Raw genomic sequence first — 16,428 nt, forward strand, 5'->3', positions numbered from 1 at the left:
TAATGTAATAATAAAGCAAAAGAGAAAAGATTGTTAAAGTTTGTTTTTGTATAAAGGTGCTATACTATGTATATGTGCCTTCAGAAGATATATGATTGGGCTTAGGCCCAAGATTTTCAGGAGTTTAAATATTAAAGCAAGAAAGGGAAAATACAAATAATTATTTATCAACTACCTGAGGGTATGAAGATGAGCATCTAGAAAAGAAGTAGCACACATGAAGCTTCCCTTGGAGAGCTCACAGTTCCCCATGGGGGAGGAAAGTCACATGCAGAATACAGAATACAACAACATGCAATTAGCTCCTAGGTTTGGGGGAACATGGCTTTAAATATTTCAGAAGAGGAGAAGACTTCTGCATGCTAGATGGCTAGAGACTGATTGCTGGAAGAAGTGAGAGAGAAGGTGAGTATTGAAGAGAATGTAGGTTTGGATCTGCAGAGGGGAAAAGGGTGGGCATTTCAGGCAGCGGTACAAGTAACAGAAAGGAGTAGCAATGGGCAAGGCCCCTCAGCTAATAAGCCAAAGGGGGTGAGATTTGAACTAGGTTTATCTGACTTAAGAGCCCATATATTAAGTAATCTACTTATTATTATCAGAATTCCTCAGTCCCTGAACTTCTAAATTCCTAACCTGGAAAATTCTTATATTAGACTCATACCCAGAGACTAAACAAAATCAAGACATACACAGAATTTAAGTTCTAAGATGTATTAAATGACTTATGCTTATATAACACATGTCAAATGATCAGATTTCTATGTGGCATTAAAGGAGAAATTTTAAAATTTAAATTAACTTAAAAAGAGAAATAAAATAAAAGAGGCAAATACAAAACTTTTCTCTGATGAAAATAATTTTCCTAAAATGTGAAATTAACCCAAAAATTGTCAGGAAAAAACAAGAGACCAATACAAGCTTTCACACTAAATACGGCTTTGATTTCTTTAAAAGACATAAATTAGAGCAATTTAAATGACCAAGTATCTCATATATTTATATGCCCAAAATATATGTTTATGGCCACTGAGTTCACAAAGGTTTTAGTACAAAAAAATGCTTTAAGTACTAGATATTTAGTTTTAAAAATATACTTGCTTACAAATACAAATGTAATTTATTTACAGTAACATGACAGGAGAGGATTGAGAAATTTTGCTCTCTTTTTCACTCTTTTTCAAAAGAGCACAACTATTCCTGCTGATTCATTTTCTTTATTGAATTTTACGAGCTTTTTGCTTTTCATGTGGTAAGCAATCTTTATGACCAATAAACCATCTTGATGCTATCTAAGCAAGGGATTATACAACTGTGAGATTTTGAAGATAATACAGTTTACACATCTGAATTCCACTGTCTAACAAAGTGCACAACACATAGTACACACTCATCAAATGCTATTGAATAAATAATTTCAGATGAGGAAAGAATTCTAGTGACCATTTATCCCAATGTTTCTCAATCCTCAGTATGTAACAAAAATACACAGATGCCTGGGTCCTCCCCCTCCTAGAATCCTATTACAGATTCTAATTCAATTGTTTGAGAGTTAGGCCCAGAAAAAAAAACCACTTTTTTTTAAAGCTTCCCAGATAATTCATATACGCAGTCAAGGCTGAGAGCAACTGCATTATCACCAAGCAAGTCCAATTCCCTAATTTTATAAAAGGGGAAATTGAAACTCAGAGAGGTTAGGGGACTCACTTAAGATATCAAGATTGGTCAACAGTGATCTAAACCTGAGCTTCTTGATTTGGAGTCCAATATTTTTACCCAAAACCTTATATGCTTTTCCTATCAACCAGAATAGTTTATATAGAGACTAGTTTATATAGAGACTTAAAAAAGATAATTCGGACTTGATATGGTATGCTATTCCTTTCTAATACAGAAGATTGTAGAGCGTAGTAGAAAATAGAAGTTGAGGGAGTTTACTGAATAGAAGAGAGGTTTGCTAAGAGAGGAATGGGGTTAGTTGAAATGGAATGAGAGAAGTGGGGTTAGTTAGTTAGTGCTGTACAGCCCTGCAATGCTTAGCACACCCTTCCACAAAAGGGATCATGAGTCTGGAAAACCTCAGCCTTACAGTTTACTGCAGGACTCAGAAGGTGGGGCAAATCAGCAGAGGATGTTAGTAGCTGGATACTATGAATATCCCTAAGTCACAAAATGCTGCCTCGTGAAATTATTATAGTTTCAGTGGATGAACCGTGGTTTGCTCTCTAGAAGATACCTTTGGTTCTTCAAATAAGAATCTATGATCCAAATTATCATTAGCTTTGACAGACAAAAGTTCTAAAAAAAAGCTGTGTGGCAAAAAGGCTTACTCTGAATCTGAACTGACCCGCAAATCACTGCACACAGATGGAATCAAAGCCTCATGTAGCACATAGATAACCCTGTTCTGATGGCATTATATGAGCCATACCTAGCTGATCATGGGGAGTCCCTCTGAACAGAATTCTGTATGTGGTGAGGAACAAGGCTCCTTCTGCTGGCAGGAGCTGAGGGCCTCCAAGAAGGCCTCCAGTGGCTTCTTCTCTTCCATCAGGATCCAGCAGGACTCGAAGACCTTCACAAACAATTTCTTCTCCTGGCAGTAGAGCAGGTCTAAGAATCTTGGGCTAGCAACAGAGACAGTTAATTTAAACACAACTCTAGTGGGATTTCCAACCCTTAGGCCAAGGTTATCTTTGCAGTTACAGATCTAAAAAATTTGAGCCAGACTTCCCAAGTAGCCAAAATGAGTAAACAGATTTGGGAAAAGGCAGAAATGATGTTTTTATATCCAAATGTAAAAAGATTCTTCTCAGCATTGCTTATTCACAGTAAAATCATTGGAAATTACTAAACTTTTTGAGATACCTATTCAATGGAACAGTTTGCAACCATTAAAAAGAATGACATGGATCTATATATGTAAACATAGAAAGATGCCAGAATACATTGCTAAGTAAAAAAAGGGCTACCAAAAAAAAAAAAAAAAAGAAGCTACCAACCAGTGTGTATATTATGTATGATCCCCTTTTAGAATATGAACCAAACTGTTAAAGGTGGTGCTATCATGGTTAAGGGTAGAGGTCAGGGTGAGGAGGACCATGGGGGACTTTCATTTTGTACAATGTGTGCTTCTTTAATGTTTCAATTTTATACAAAAGCATTGTTACTTTGAAAATTGAAAAAACAAATATTTTTAAAAAATGGATGCATCTTTAAAGAGCCTTTCTTAGCCTTTTATAAAGATTAACACAAAAAATGGTCAAGCTATGACCATTTATACATCTTGGGAAGTAAGGAACCACATGATACACTCCCCTGAAGTGTTCAGTGCTAGACAAAAAAATCCATCTCTCCTGAAGACCTAATATGCTTATGATTTTTTTTTTACTGAGCAATAAAAACTGTATAAATCAGCACTATTCTTTTTGTTGGCTCTAGGAAGCTCAGAGCTAAATGTAAAGTCAGAGCTAAATGTAAAGCCATAATGATCACTGTGTGTCAGATTTCTGATAGAATTATCTCTCCTTTCCATCTGGCTTCTGATTTCTCCTTTGAATTTATTTTTAGTAGTTCTGTTATATAGGTAAGAGGGTCTTGAACCCTAGTCCCACAGACTGGTGCCAGACTAACTGCAAAATAATCATCTGGGAGGCTTGTTAAAGTACAGATTCCCAGGCCAAGTCCCAGGGTACTCCTATTCAGGAGGCTGGGTTGGGATTCAGGCCTCTCAATTTTTAATAGACTTCCCAGATGTTTGCGATGTATGCTTGTAATGCATACAGATTCAGGAAACTGGTGATTTTATGGTAATTGCCTTAAGTCATTTTTGGGGGGAAATAGGCAGGGCATAAAATCGTGGCTTGGGCTTGGAAGTTCGAATGTTCATAATTTATGCCTTGCCTATAAAAGTAGACTCAACAAGAGGTTATTATTGCTCCTTTGTTGATCCACTATTCTGTTTCAGTATCTTTTTTTATGAGGATCTACATGTAAACTCCTCTCAAAGTTTAATGTATCATTAAAACTAGAGTTGGTCTCTGTAGAAGGTTAGGAGAAGGTACTTTCTGGGGCACAACTGTCTACTGTTGCTATTTTTAAGAAATTTTATACTCTGAAAGCATGTAGTCTGGAATAATTACCTTCTGTATAGGTGGAAGTCTTCTACTCTCTCGATGCACTGCTTCTAGGGTTTCAACGTGCATAGCTACAATTCCTGGGACGAATCAGGGTATTCAAAATGAAAGAGTACCAAACAAGCAGAATTAAAACAAATTCTGGATATTTTAGAATTAAAAACTTATCATAGTTTGGTGGTTCCTCAAAAAGTTAAACACAGAATTACCATATGACTCAGGAATTCCATTCCGAGGTATATACCCAAAAGAACTGAAAATAAGACTCAGATACTTGTACATGAATATTCATAGTGGCACTGTTCACGACAGCCAGAAGGTCAAAACAATCCAAGTGTCCATCAACAGATGAATGGATAAATAAAATATGGTATAACCATACAATTAGAGTATTATTCAGTCATAAAAGGAAATGAAGTTACAATACCTGCTACAACTGGATAAACCTTGAAAACATGCTCAATGAAATAAACCAGACACAAAAGGACAAGTATTATATGATTTCACTTATATGCAGTATCTAGAACAGGCAAATTCATAGAGATAGAAAGTAGATTAGAGGTAACCGGGGCTAGAGGGTGGAGAATGGGGAGCTGTTGCTTAATGGGTACAGAGTGTCTGTTTGGGGTGATGAAAAAGTTTTGGTAATAGACAGGTGGTGACAGTTGTACAACATTGTGAATATAATTAATGCCACTGAATTTTACACTTAAAAAAGTTTAAAACGGCAAATTTTATGATATATTTTACTATAATTTAAAACTATTGAAAAAAACTAATTGAAACAAAAATAAATAGCATGGCTAAACTGCATGGAAGCCAAGTATTATGCTGGAGAAAATAGACCCATAAGAATAATTCTTATTCAGTTATCTCTAATATTCTGGTTCTTTAATATCTGCAAAGTAATTACCTGGTATCATGCAATGCAGGCTCTTGATGTGATCCTGAGTAACTCCACTCTCTGTACAAACTTTGTCAATAAATCGGGTAATAAAACGCACAACAGAATTGGCAATGTCATTATTCTCTGAATCTTCAAACCCACTTTCTGTATCATAGCTCTCAGCTACACTTCCTGCAATACTAAGAAAGTCCAGGAAAGAAATCACGGTCAGTAAAACAAATGACTACTATATCACAGTGATCTTCCATAGCAATTTAAACTTGCTCAAAGGGATGTATACTCAAGTAGAAACCTCACTTAACTCCATGGCTTCTCTATAAGTGATGGTGGTGAAACATGATGTTCTGTTTGCCTACATTTGGAAGCTATTGTCAGGCATTGTTCTTTGGATCCAGATTTGTTTTTGTAAGGAATACCTTCTGTCATTTTTCTAAGAGGAACTCATGAACCACAGAAAATAAAACAAAAAGAGACTTTAAATTTTATCTGATACTTGAACCTTCTAAAAAAACTTGTCCTTCCAAATTAATTGCCACATGGAGCCAGACAAAGTAATATGGCTATCTTTGGCCTTTGGCAACCGGGGGACATGTCCCTGGTAGGCAAAGTAAAAGAACTTTTTTCAGCAAGTAGCGTATTTTTCCAAATGGAAGAACAAAATTGTCCTATGAACCCTTCTCTTGCCAATATTTTTCTTTCTGTCAGTGAATCACAACCATTTTGGTCACTTTGAAGCCATCATTTGTCTGTAGGTGATAAAAATCATGTAAAAGAAGGGAATAAATTTGAAATGGAGCAGATGTGAAAGTGTAATAACCTGCCCGTGTTGCTTTTTTTTTTTTTTTTTAAATTCAATAAATACTCCTGCCTCCTATGATTTCTTTTAGACTGATAGTCATGGAAAAGACTCACTGTCAATTCTAAACTACTCACTTCTCTTTCTTCCAAATCCAACCACATTAGCTGAATCAGTGTTAGAAGTAAAGCAAACCAGTGAATTTGGCCATCACACCATCCCAAAGCATTAACGAACTTAGGTGCCTTAGCCACTCACTATGTAAATCAGATTGTAGAAAATGTCATGAAAGAAAAAAAAGGTATGAGCAAGTGATAGATGTGTTACTTAAGACAGGGAAGTCAGGAAGGCCTCTCTGGGTGGGTGACATTAGAGCAGAGAACTAAATGAAGTGAGGGGGTGATTCTTATGCCTATTTCAGGAAGAGTATTCCAGATTGCAGGAACAAGAAGTACAAAGGCCCTGAGGCAGTATCATGCCTCGAATGTTGAACAGGGATACCAGTTTCGTTGATAGAAGAGTGATAGGAAATAAAGTCTGAGCAATAGCCAGGGGCCAGATCCTGTTAGGCCTTATGGTTTTATTCTCAGTGGTATGGGAAGTAGTAGGGTTAAGAGCAAGGAATGGTTGAGGACATGATTATAGGCAAATGCGATGGATAAACTGAGGAAAAGGAGGGCCAAGAAACAAGTAATCACTTTGACAAGAAGGAGTTCATTAGTAATTTTCCAGAGTGCTTTCTGTAAATTGCTGTGGTGGAAAGTAACTGAAGGGCTGGATCAGTAGTGGTTGAGACATTTGAAAAATCAGAGGTCATAAAAGAGAAGAGAGTATGGGAGATGATTAACAATAGTTGGATGTATGAAAGTCTTTTAATAGAGAAAAGCTGAGCAAGTCTGAAGATGAGGAAAATGGTTAATTTTTGAAATATGTACAGCAATATTTACCCGAAATACTTTATATTCTGTGCTAAGCCAAGAAGAATAGGAGGGTCTCTGTGTGTCCACATTTGGTACCTGTTTGTGACAATGCTGTTGCTCCCACTTTCCCAGTCTCCTGGTGCTGACGTTCTTAGGAGCTTGTTTTTACTTGTATCTAGTGGAACTAGCAGATTGACCATGAGGTTTGCAAAGTGAATGGCCTGACTGAAGACAGTACTTTCCTCACGTTGCACCAGCTCCTGCTGAGCTGATTTGCTCAGAGTAGGCCAAAGGCGTAGCTGCTCGGCTGCCAGGTCCATTGCTGTCTTCTCCTGATATTGGTCATCAGGCAGTTTACCCTAAAAACCAAAGCAAAAATATCCAAATCTGGGACTTCCCTGGTGGTGCAGTGGTTGAGAGTCCGTCTGCCAATGCAGGGGACACGGGTTCGATCCCTGGTCCGGGAGGATCCCACATGTTGCAGAGCAACTGAGCCCGTGTGCCACAACTACTGAGTCTCTGCTCTGGAGCCCGTGAGCCACAACTACTGAGCCCGCATGCTGCAACTACTGAAGCCCATGCTCCCTAGAGCCTGTGTTCCGCAACTGCTGAGCCCACGTGCTGCAACTACTGAAGCCCTCGCACCTAGAGCCCGTGCTCTGCAACAAAAGAAGCCACCGCAAATGAGAAGCCTGTGCGCTGCAACGGAGAGTGGCCCCCGCTCGCCGCAACTAGAGAAAGCCTGTCTGCAGCAACGAAGACCCAACGTAGCCAAAATTAAAAAAAAATAATAAAAATTAAAAAAAATCCAAATCTATCACTTCACATGAGCTTCAAAAAACATGGAAGATGTTCTAATAATTCATCTATCAAATACCTATGTCAGTAAAAATGAAAATATATAAACAAAATATAACAACAACAACATGAAACCTGGTCTTTTTTTCTGAGCTCCAACAGGCCTTGAATGGAACCACATGACAAACCCAAGGAAGCAGCAGCAAAACAAAGATGAACACACTTCTCATTGCTAACATTTCACTGCATTGATTTATCTCTATGGCTCTATCCCCTTCAAGTTGCCAGTTATAACAAATTGTTGACCTGAAGTACCTATTAATGCTCAGGTCAAATGTGCCAGTAGTATTTTCTAATACTCTGCTATGTTTCTTTTCTTCTGCTCTTTGGAGAAGAAGATAGAATGACCAAAGTCACAAAAAAATAGAGCTAGGTTTCTTTGTAAATATGGGAATCAAACATTATCACCACATGGGTATATAGGTGTCCATGGGATTTTTAAGAGGGGTTTCCTATAGGCTGAAGAGTTAAACAACAGCAGTAACCCACATCTGCACAGCACTTTACAGCTTATGAAGAACTGGTATATCTATAGTCTCACTCATACCTAAACTGGGGCTCAGAGACAGACTTTTATAGAATGGAGGACACAGAAGCAGTGACATGTATTTGCTCTATGAACGTTTTTGAGATATACCAATGTTAGCACCACATCTTCTTTAAAAATTATCAGAAGCACCCCACCAGGCCAATTATTTCTAGAATATGATTTCGAGCTAATACTCTTTGGATCTGCTACAAGTTACCCCTTTTCCAAGTGCATCTGGTGTTTCGAAAGAAAAATCAGAGTTTTAAATTAAGAGAAAACAATTAAAGCTAACTGTACAACAATAATTTGAAATATCAGATAGATGTCATATAGTGCTATTTGTTATTAAAGTTTCTGTTCTTATCATACTCAATAATAGATCAATAATATGTTTAAAATTACTTGAGGTCATAGAAATATGTGAATACTAGGTAGTTTCAGTTAGCTATCGAGGTTCATTTATCTCACATAATATAAGGCAAATTTAAAATGGAGGAAAGGATCAGCAGCAATGTATTAGCCCAGCAAATAGGATTAAAAATTACTCTTCAGGGGCTTCCCTGGTGGCGCAGTGGTTGAGAATCTGCCTGCCAATGCATGGGACACGGGTTCGAGCCCTGGTCTGGGAAGATCCCACATGCCGCGGAGCAACTGGGCCCATGAGCCACAACTACTGGGCCTGCGCGTCTGGAGCCTGTGCTCCGCAACAAGAGAGGCCGCGATAGTGAGAGGCCCGCGCACTGCGATGAAGAGTGGCCCCCGCTTGCCACAACTAGAGAAAGCCCTCGCATAGAAACGAAGACCCAACACAGCCATAAATAAATAAATAAATAAAATTAAAAAAAAAATTACTCTTCAATTATACTTCAATAAAAAAATAAATTAAAAAAACTGAAAAAAAAAACTACTCTTCAAGTGAATCAACACTGATAATCAGCCCTTAGTGCTGCTTTAAGTTCAATTAATGAGGACAGTAATTTCTAACAGTTATTATTTAGTATGTGCCAGGAACTCTTCAATGTCCTTTACTTGTATTAGACATTAAAATCTTACAATAATCTTATCTATTGATTTTACCAATGTAGAAATAAGGCACAGAAAGGTAAAGTGAATTGCCCAAGACCAGACAGCTAGTGTATGACATTTCAAAATTTCAGAAAAATTTAAACTGCTCTTTCAAATTAAAACCAATTTTCTTTATTTTAAACTATTTTCTTGATAGTTTCCTTAAATTTATTTTATGGTGATAAAAATATATGGAAACATATAGAATACTCCTAAAAGAAGACCTAGATTTATTGCTGGCATACTTTTGAGCATTTATTTTAGAGTCAACTGACTTTAATTTGACATTTCTTCAAGAAGTTAATTGCATAAAGACATCTGCCTAGGTATTTTAGGTTTATTCTTTCTGTTCAACTTCCTATAATTGTTTCCAGGGAATTCTTATTTATTAAAATACAATAAAACAATTCTAGTGCTATAGAACTGTAGTAAGAAGTTATTATGGAAAAAAATGTCAGAAATCAACAGGAGAAAGATGCTCACCAGAGGGCTTCCTAAAGTAAACCCCAAATACACTGGTAGGAAGTGGCTAGATTTCCTTTGGCCCTGGGAATACCTGAGTAAGCTTTCCTTGAAGCCAGGACCCCAGCCCCACACAAGTACCTTTCTTTATCTTACCTTTTGCTTCAGATGTGGGGCATGATTGTCTTCCTTGGCTGAGAGATACAGGGATCGAACCTGTTCCTGCACCGCATTGTAAAAGGTTGTCTCCCAAAATTGCTGATTCGTCCAAATGGGGTGGTCCTGTACACAGGTGTAAGCAAACTGGCTGACTCCAGGGGCCAGTTTCTGTGAGAACACACAATATACATCACCATGGGGCTGACAGAGTCATGACAGTTCAGAAGGTTACAGGGGCCACAGATAATCATGAATGTGATAAAAGGATTAATCTAAACAATATCTTATGGCAGTACAAGCTTAGCAATCAGCAACTTACATATTTTTAACTGGCAACTTTGGGCTTGCTATCAAATCCTTCAGGGTCTCTGTCACTTTATCTATTAAAATGGATATTTTAGCAACAGCTAAAAATCAAAGGAATTATATGAATTAGAGAATATATGAAAAGTACCTAAACACTGTACTGTGTGCATACAGCAAGCACTGTAGAGTTGGTAGCTCTTATTACAATTAGGACATATAATAAAATTCATGACAACCTAAATATAAAACTCCAGATAATTCAAAATTTCTTCTACTTGGTAGTAGAGTACATTTTGGTGGGGTTAGGGGGACACTAATTGAAATGCGAGTGAGCCTACAGCTTCGCCTTGCACACAGAATGAGGGCATATCATGAATTTGGGACTCAAGAGGAATTGCACCCTCCCTCCTGCTCACTCCAGCCATTTACCTCCCTACCGAGGCTGCTGTCTGGCTCACATAATCCATAGATGACTGTCCCGGGCTTCTGGGGCATTTTCTGGTAACCAAGTCTGGGCGTGGGAAGGTAATCTCAAACCAAACCTTCCTTTCCAGAACTTCCTGCTGGGCTTCTAAGTAAGAGTAAACCCTACTCTGTGATTAACAGAGGGAAAGAAAACTAACTCTGCAGTCACTTGAGGATCTTCATAAATATTTATGCATCTCATTTATACTAAAAATCTTGTAAGATGCACATTATTATTGCCAATTTAAAGAAGAAAAAACAGAAATTCAAGGTTTAAGTGATTGCCCAAGGCCGTAGAGCAATTACATAAGTGGTGGAACTAGGTTTCAAGCACAAAGTTTGTTTCCAAAGTCCCTGCTCTTTTTACTATAGCAAATTATCTTGCAAAGAAACTGAAAGCGAATCATAAATAAATTAAGTACTGTTTAGCACAACTATCTGTTTTTTTCCTTTACTTTAGGATTTTGTTTCCCAAAGTAATATTCTGCCTTGAAACTTCTGATATGATTTTAATTAATGCTGCGTTTTAAATTTTACAGACAACTTACAATTGCCAAACTTCAGTAAATGATTTGAGTCACCTTTCCATAGCTGTTGCTTTCACCTCTAAAAGTTAAAGATGTTTCAAAAAATTTTAAATCCATTATTTCTCAGCAAATACCTGATAATACTTCCAATAGACAGATAATTTTTCTTCCGTTTTATTCTTTAGAATTGAGTTAATTTGTTTTCTATCAGTAGAGCTAAAGTTTTTGATAATGTAAGTTTTATTTTGAAGTAATTTAATAAGCGAATTCTCTTCTAAAATGTTGGACACTGAAGATCACTATTAAGGTTATATACATAACAGTTATGTAGCAAAAAGTTGGTTCATTTCTTAGGGATGCATAACAAATGTATAAGATTCCTGGTAAAAATTATATGCTCAGTACATGCTAATTTCCTTCTTGGTTCAGAACAGACTAAACCTACAACTGGAATAGGCACCATGTATACCATGAAATTTAGTACTTATATAGTTGGAAGTGGGGTGGCTGTGATTTTGCCTAGTAGAGTCTGTGTACTTCTGCATCCCATATGTAAGTCCCTTTCAAGATAGGCCTATGCACTGCTGTTGGGATGATCGTCCATAACTCTTTTAGGGGCTATAAGCTGGAACTGACCATGAAGCAAGTATCAGGAGATCCCCAAGGGGAAGCTGTGCAAAGACTGCTCATTTAAGACACAGCTACTCTCTACCTATGGGAATCAAGGACAAAATGTGTGTGGTTCTGTGAGCCACAGATACTGTGAGTCACATACTCCTTCTATACTCTGCTTGAGGACACTTGGGATGTGGGTTGAACTTTTTTTTTTTTTTTGCCCCAACCACTCTAAGAAATAACAATGACCTCAGTGGCAGTGCACAGGCCTATTGTGAAAGAGAGTTTAAAGACATAAAATTTAAACAAGGTAAAAGCATAATTCTCAACTGCCTTTCCCTTGAGTATAGTTAGAGGCAGCACCATTTCTTACAAACACAATGTAACAACAGACTCTAATATTTTGGAGTTCTGAAATTATATTAATATAGATGAGCTCAGAAAAACTGAGCTCTTAACAAATCCTTATCAGTTTCTCACATGTAGTCCTTTTAGGATCATCAACAAAACAGAAAGTTATAATTAATTATAAATCTCTTATTACAACTTGACAGAGCGCTGTAGGAATCTGAGAGTCTAATGAAGCCCTGCCTTCCTCTTTCAGCAGTTTTCTCACTGATGCTGCATATTCACTTTCCTTGGCACATACCAGTTATTATCTACCTGTTTATTCACAAACTACAAGTGAATATGTAAAAACTTCCCTAAATCTTTTGAACAAAAGTGGACTGAATGTGTTCCAAGGCAGAAAAATGGTGTAACAGTGACAGTGGCCCAAAGGGTCAGAACCCACAGCTTGTTTACTAGGCGAGAACGACAGCAAGGTGAAGGGAATATAGGATAAGCACTTTTTGGTGGCAAGTCAGTCACAAATGGTGATGGCATCTGATACATGCATAAGAAATCATTAATTCCCCAATACTTTAAATATTATTATTTTTCCAAAGATGCAATGTGCTTCCTTTCTTTGTGGTTTCCTGCTATGTCTTCTCAAGTGCAAGCAAGGGGCACTGAGTTCCTTGCTGTTCAGATGGGCAGAGCCACTGCACTGGTGGGTAGGTGTGTTCTTAGGGCCAGCAGAGGGCAGTAGCACCTTATTCTGCCTAGATTCCATCCATATAAGGCTTTTTTAAAATAAGAATTGCAAAAATGGAGCCATGCATTCTGACTGGGCTAGAAAGTTGGGTGGAAGGTGAATACTGCATGCCCTCACTGTACATTTGAGAGACCCCATAAAGAAAATGGATTTGCCCAAGGTCACACAGCAAGATGGGTAGAAGAATAGGGAAAAGAGACAAGGTTTTCCATTATTCTATGTCATTTCTGTAAGATACAAAAACTAAGATATTTCACAAAACAAAACTATAATTATCTAGAGAAAGATGCAATGATATTGCTTAGTGGTTCAGATTCATTATGTTCTATGATAGTGTTAATAGTAGTTTTAGTAAACAAAGAAAATAAGCACCTGTAGATAAAACTATCTCATGATTCTGATCACTTTTTTGGTTTGGAAAAAAAGACTCTCCCAAGATGGTTTCTCGAATTGGCCCATATGCCAGCTTTATGACCTTTTATTTTGTACACAGATGAGACTCAATCCACACTGAAGGTTTGAGGGTGGTGGTGATACTGTTGTCAAATGGCATCTTTTTTTCCTCTTCAATTTTGGCAATAATATTTACTTTACATTTCATAATAACTCTTATGATTTTATCCTAAATAAACAAGTGATATTTTGCCATGCAATTTTATGAGATGTTTAAGAATGCGTTGACTTCCTTATCTAGAAAAAATAGCTCTGAAGGTACTAGATTAAGAAATGCCATTCATTTGCCACAAAGCATTCAAAGGAAACCCAGCATGGGACAAGATATGGAGAATAAACTTCACGGGGCTCATTAACCAGCAGGCCAGATTCAAATCCAAATAAATGGATACAAGTCATCTCAGAGACGAGTTGGTCAAGGGAAGGTTAAGATATCAGTATGAGAGGACTGTCTAAGGACTGTCTGGCTAGATACGTTTGCTCTCCAGGCCCAAGGCTTCAATTAGGGAGTTCAGAGGGAAGCCAGATTTCAGGAGAAAAAGCTCCTGGGAGGAGTGATTCCATAAATATGTCATGTTCTTAAAAAGAATAATTAGAATACAAAGATTCACTGTTTAAATTGCTGGGTATTTCCTATCCAGTTCTGGACACTGGAATACAAGTGTACCCTACTGCACAGTTCAGGGATGGTGCCAGCCAGCCCTTTTATGATTCTATACTGGCCTGTGAAGTCCACATATTAAGTCACTTTAAGAATTAACTTCTGAGTATTTTCTGATGAACTCTGGTGAAATGCTTAGTCTTGAGAGACAAACAAAAGGAAGACAGGAATGGGAAAAACGTGTATTCAAAACCTATATTTATCAACTCTTAACCACATCTTAAACATATTTGCTTTGTGCATTTTTTTTAAACAAAGGACATACAACATTATAGATCTGGTTGATGCCTACTGTGTACCTCTGTTGATCCCATTTCTCTCCTATCCTAGAGGCAACAATGATCCTGAATTAGGTATTTTTCATTCCTATTTATGTTTTTATACCTGTTTATATCCATAAAGAATATACAGGATTATATTGCATTTTATTCCTTATTAATGCTTTTCAAAGTATACATCTTATATTTCATTGATTTATGTAATATTTAATTAAACTATATAATTAATTGGGACACAACACCTGGCTCTTTGTAAACAAACAACTCAGAAGGGACAGAAAGAGAGTGGCCTACAACAATGAATACTGTGTTCATTAGTCAGTGGGGTTTACAGAAAGGTGAGTAATCCAATTAGTTAAACGGAGGTAATGTGAGAATCTACCATAGTTTTTCCTGTTCTACTACCTGATACTGAAGAGTGCAAGTAAACGCAAATGCGTAATAGTCTAAACCTCTCCTGGGCTGCTTAGAAGATCCAGGCACAAAATTTCTACACAAGAAGTATATTCATTCACAAGCATTGCCCAGTATTCATTTGATGTGCCGGTGTCAGTAGCTGGAATGACAGGGTTGAAGTCCTTAAACCACGTATCCTTCTAATGATTCTCTGTATGAAGCTGCTTAGTAAATATTGAGAGAAGAGAGGATGAATCAATTTCTTTCCTTTGTGGCCCAGAATTTAGTAGAAATCAAATACTAGCTTGTTGTCAAGTCCTTTGCCTGGGTCTCGTATTCCTAAAAACACAAAACAGGATCTAAATCCCTGCCCCTTTTTGGTAGGTTTTTAAACTTTATATAAATGGTACCATATTGTGTTTTATTCTGCCACTTGGCTTTTCACGTATTATGTTGCTAGACTTATTAAGGTAATAATAATAATAATTATTATTATTATAACTAACTTGTACTGATCTCTCACTATATATATTTGTCTACTTAGTATTTATAGCAATCTTATGATCCACTGAGATAAGTACTATTATTACCCTTGTTTTAAAGGGGAAGAAACTGAGGCACAGAGAAGTTAAGTAATTTGTCCAAGAGAATATTGCCAGGAAATGGTGGAACCAGAGCTGGGATTCAAACCCAGGTAGTTTAGCTAAGAATTTAATTTCTTAATCACAATTTAACTATTGTGTGAAATTCCACTGTATGAATATATAGCATTTCCTTGTTCCTGTTAATGGATATTTGTATTGTTTCTACCTTTTAGCTATTATAAAAAATGGTTCATGTCAACTGTCAACTTCGATTATTAGTTTCAGTACTATTTAATAGTTGTTCCTGGAACTACTTGAGAGGAGCCTAAGAAATATTCCCATTGTTATCTGTACCAATAAACATTTTTGGGTTATTGTACATTGGTTATTTTTCTAATGAGAAATTATTTCACACAGACTTTTTACAAATCTACTATTTGAAAAAATTAACAATTCTTTAATATAAAATATCTAGTCAGTGTTTAAATTTTTAATATATCTTATAAATGTTAAAAAGTTTTTCTTTGTTTTTTTCCTTGTTTTTTATTTTTATTCTTTTTTACAATCAGTTTGTTTGACTCAGGAAGGACCCAAATAAGGTCCATATATTACATTAGTTTATATATCTCTGAGGTTGTTTTTAATCTACAGATTTCTCTACCTGTCTGTCTGCCTCTCTTTTTTTCCCACCACTTGCAATCTATTTTTTGAAGAAACTGGATTATTTGTCCAACAGAACTTCCATCCGTCTGGTGGTTGCTGACTGCATCCCAATGGTCTCATGTGACATATTCTTTTGTCCTCTGCATTTCCTGTAAATTGGTAGTTGGATCTAGAAGCATGATCAGATTCAGGCTTGATTGTTTGGCAAGAATATTTCATGGAGATACTATTGTAAGAGGCAAATCTGGTTGTCTTTCTTTCTGTAATATTAAAGGCCATTGATGGTCAATGCCTAGATTCATTAATCATTAGGAGCAATAAAATACTAATATTTTCATTCTACCATTACTTCCTCACTGATTAGCTAGAATATTTCTATAAAGAAAAACTTCCCCTCATCAACTGTTTGGAGACCCAAACATATAGTGTATATTAGAAAGCAGGATAAAAACATGATTTTACCCCTTCATTTATCAGTTTTAAAAACAATGACTTGGGGACTTCCCTGGTGGTGCAGTGGTTAAGAATACACCTGCCAATGCAGGGGACACGGGT

The 16,428-nt window shown here is 36.9% G+C and overlaps 1 protein-coding gene across 4 annotated transcripts in view; it reads right to left on the reverse strand.

Annotated features, from left to right (window-relative positions):
- The window catches only part of SBF2 (SET binding factor 2), a 464,799-nt gene that overhangs the window by 64,992 nt on the left and 383,379 nt on the right, over window positions 1-16,428 (reverse strand). For 3 of the 4 annotated variants that reach the window (XM_036859912.1, XM_036859909.1, XM_036859911.1), the window contains exons 18-22: window positions 9,827-9,997; window positions 6,853-7,115; window positions 5,047-5,219; window positions 4,140-4,213; window positions 2,429-2,624 (exon numbers count right to left, since the gene is read on the reverse strand). In XM_036859912.1, coding sequence (XP_036715807.1) covers window positions 2,429-2,624; window positions 4,140-4,213; window positions 5,047-5,219; window positions 6,853-7,115; window positions 9,827-9,997 — 877 coding nt within the window. The remainder of the gene's footprint in view (window positions 1-2,428; window positions 2,625-4,139; window positions 4,214-5,046; window positions 5,220-6,852; window positions 7,116-9,826; window positions 9,998-16,428) is intronic. The other variant, XM_036859910.1, reaches the window with a different exon arrangement.

Source organism: Balaenoptera musculus, chromosome 8 (genome assembly GCF_009873245.2).
Source record: "Balaenoptera musculus isolate JJ_BM4_2016_0621 chromosome 8, mBalMus1.pri.v3, whole genome shotgun sequence".
In the NCBI taxonomy this organism is placed as follows: Eukaryota; Metazoa; Chordata; class Mammalia; order Artiodactyla; family Balaenopteridae; genus Balaenoptera; species Balaenoptera musculus.